Source organism: Empidonax traillii, unplaced genomic scaffold (assembly GCF_003031625.1).
Source record: "Empidonax traillii isolate 1590-97213 ecotype Southwest subspecies unplaced genomic scaffold, ASM303162v1 scaffold819:size405531, whole genome shotgun sequence".
In the NCBI taxonomy this organism is placed as follows: Eukaryota; Metazoa; Chordata; class Aves; order Passeriformes; family Tyrannidae; genus Empidonax; species Empidonax traillii.
Genome location: NW_020956012.1, coordinates 97,219 through 99,165, shown reverse-complemented (window position 1 = coordinate 99,165; position 1,947 = coordinate 97,219). Strand labels below are relative to the sequence as shown.

At 52.9% G+C, this 1,947-nt stretch overlaps 1 protein-coding gene across 1 annotated transcript in view; it reads right to left on the bottom strand.

Moving 5' to 3' along the window:
* PAX7 (paired box 7) overlaps positions 1 to 1,947 on the bottom strand; it is a 120,468-nt gene that overhangs the window by 45,125 nt on the left and 73,396 nt on the right. Inside the window, exon 7 of the mRNA XM_027901904.1 lies at positions 947 to 1,146. Coding sequence (XP_027757705.1) covers positions 947 to 1,146 — 200 coding nt within the window. The remainder of the gene's footprint in view (positions 1 to 946; positions 1,147 to 1,947) is intronic.

Genomic DNA, 1,947 nt, shown 5'->3' with positions numbered 1-1,947 from the left:
AACATCCTGCCCTGTCCACTCAGCTGAGAACTCTGCTGCCACAACACATGAGCATGAGCTCTGCTCTCTCTGGGCTCACTGGTGGTGGAGGTTTAACCTCTGTCTGCTCTGAGGCTCGTTGCTGTCACATGCAGCACTTAAAGCTACATACCCGATGGGAGAGGCACTTCAGAGAGGGGCTGAGCTGAGATTTGGAGCACAGACCCCACATCAGGTCATGGGCTCAGGCAGGGATGTGAAAATCAGGGGTATATTCCAAGGGGAGGCCGTGACTGTTGCCCGGTCAACTTAAAACACACACACTCCACTTTTCTGCACAAGCAGAGGGTGTGAAATACCTTTCCTCCTTTAAAACTTACCTACACCTCTCATTCTGACCTTGTGGAAAGCATTAGCAGAATTGTTTCCATGACAATCAGTTTCTCAAAACTAAATCCCAGACCTACACCCCCGTGTTTTGAGGAAGCTCAAATCCATGGCACTCCCATGATCCATGAACTTGGACAAGCTGGCTTTGGCTAATCTCTAAATCAGCCACCCACAAATCATGAGCTACTTCTACAGTAACTAAAAACATCAAGTGTGCTGTCATTAGATTAAAATCCACAATTGGAGGGCCCTGGAACTTTTGGCTGTGGAATATTCTGGAGGGCCGAGCAGACAACCATTGATGCTCTGAGTCCCGCTGTTTGTGGTTGCAGCGCGTTAGCGTGGAGATGGGAACTAAGAGGACACAAATGCTCTGCAGAACAGTGCTGCGTGATGCTGCTGATAAAGGAATTAGCCAAATGCTTTAACTAGGCTGCCTCCAAGACTTCCTGACAGCAGCAACAACCCCCTCGTTAACCGGAACACGCTGTGACAGCCTGAAGCTCGCCCTGCTCTCGGAGGATCTGAAGCAGCCAAGTCCTGTCAGCCAAAGGCAGGATGGAAGCAGGTCACATACCTGTGGAGAGAGGCCGTTGCTGACAGGGTTCATGTGGTTGGCAGGGGCTGCAGCGTTCATGAAGCTGTCGGAGTAGCTGGAGAAGCTGTGCCGGGCCCCGTAGGCTGAGCCGGTGTCGGCGGCAGCGGCGGCTGCGAGGCCCCCCTGGTGCATGGTGGAGGGAGGCAGGGGCTGGGGTCTGTGCACGGTGCTTCCCCCATCTGTGGAGAGACAGCAGGGCTCAGCAGGGCTCAGCAGGGCTCAGCAGGGCTGGGGTTCCAGCTGGCACTGGGAAATGGGCTCGTGGGTTTGGCCATCCTGGTCTCAGCTCGTGGGACACAGCGTGTTCCACAAACCGCGTGACAGGACAAAACCTGCAAAGCTGGGGGGGGAAATATCTGCATTTTCATTTAACTTTCCCTAGAACAGAAGCTGTAAATTCTTTTGTAAAGGCCAAAGCCAGCAGAAATGGGCAATACTCCCTCCACTGAACCCCAGTGTGGAGCTTTATCCAGAATGAGGGATCACACTCAGTTCATAGTGCTGTGCTCATCATTCCAAAGCTGAGCAGAGCTGCAGCCATGAGACACATCAACAGAGCAGAAAGGACCGTGAGACAGAGGAGAAAACTGAGGAGTTTCCATTGACTTGAGGAAAAACCTGGTTATCCCATCTGAAGGAAAACCACCTGTGTATTACAAGAGACTCAGTGGGATTTCATGAACGACAAAGGCAAGGAACAATGGGATGATAGATCCCAGAATCCCAGAACTAATCCTCACTGGAGGATGCAGGACTTGGGGTGTGTTGGCACATGGAGGAGCAGGATCCATGCCTTGGAATGGGAATGTCCACACACACACACTTCCCTCAAGGACAAAGGGGATGAGAAAGGCACAGGGAGGTGGCCCCACAGATGGTGATGCTGAGGGCAACCTGGCTTGGACAGGAGCCAGGGCCACCTAGTACAGGTGAGGAGCTGTGGGAAGGCAGACACGGCTCCTGTGCCTCTCCATCCTCAG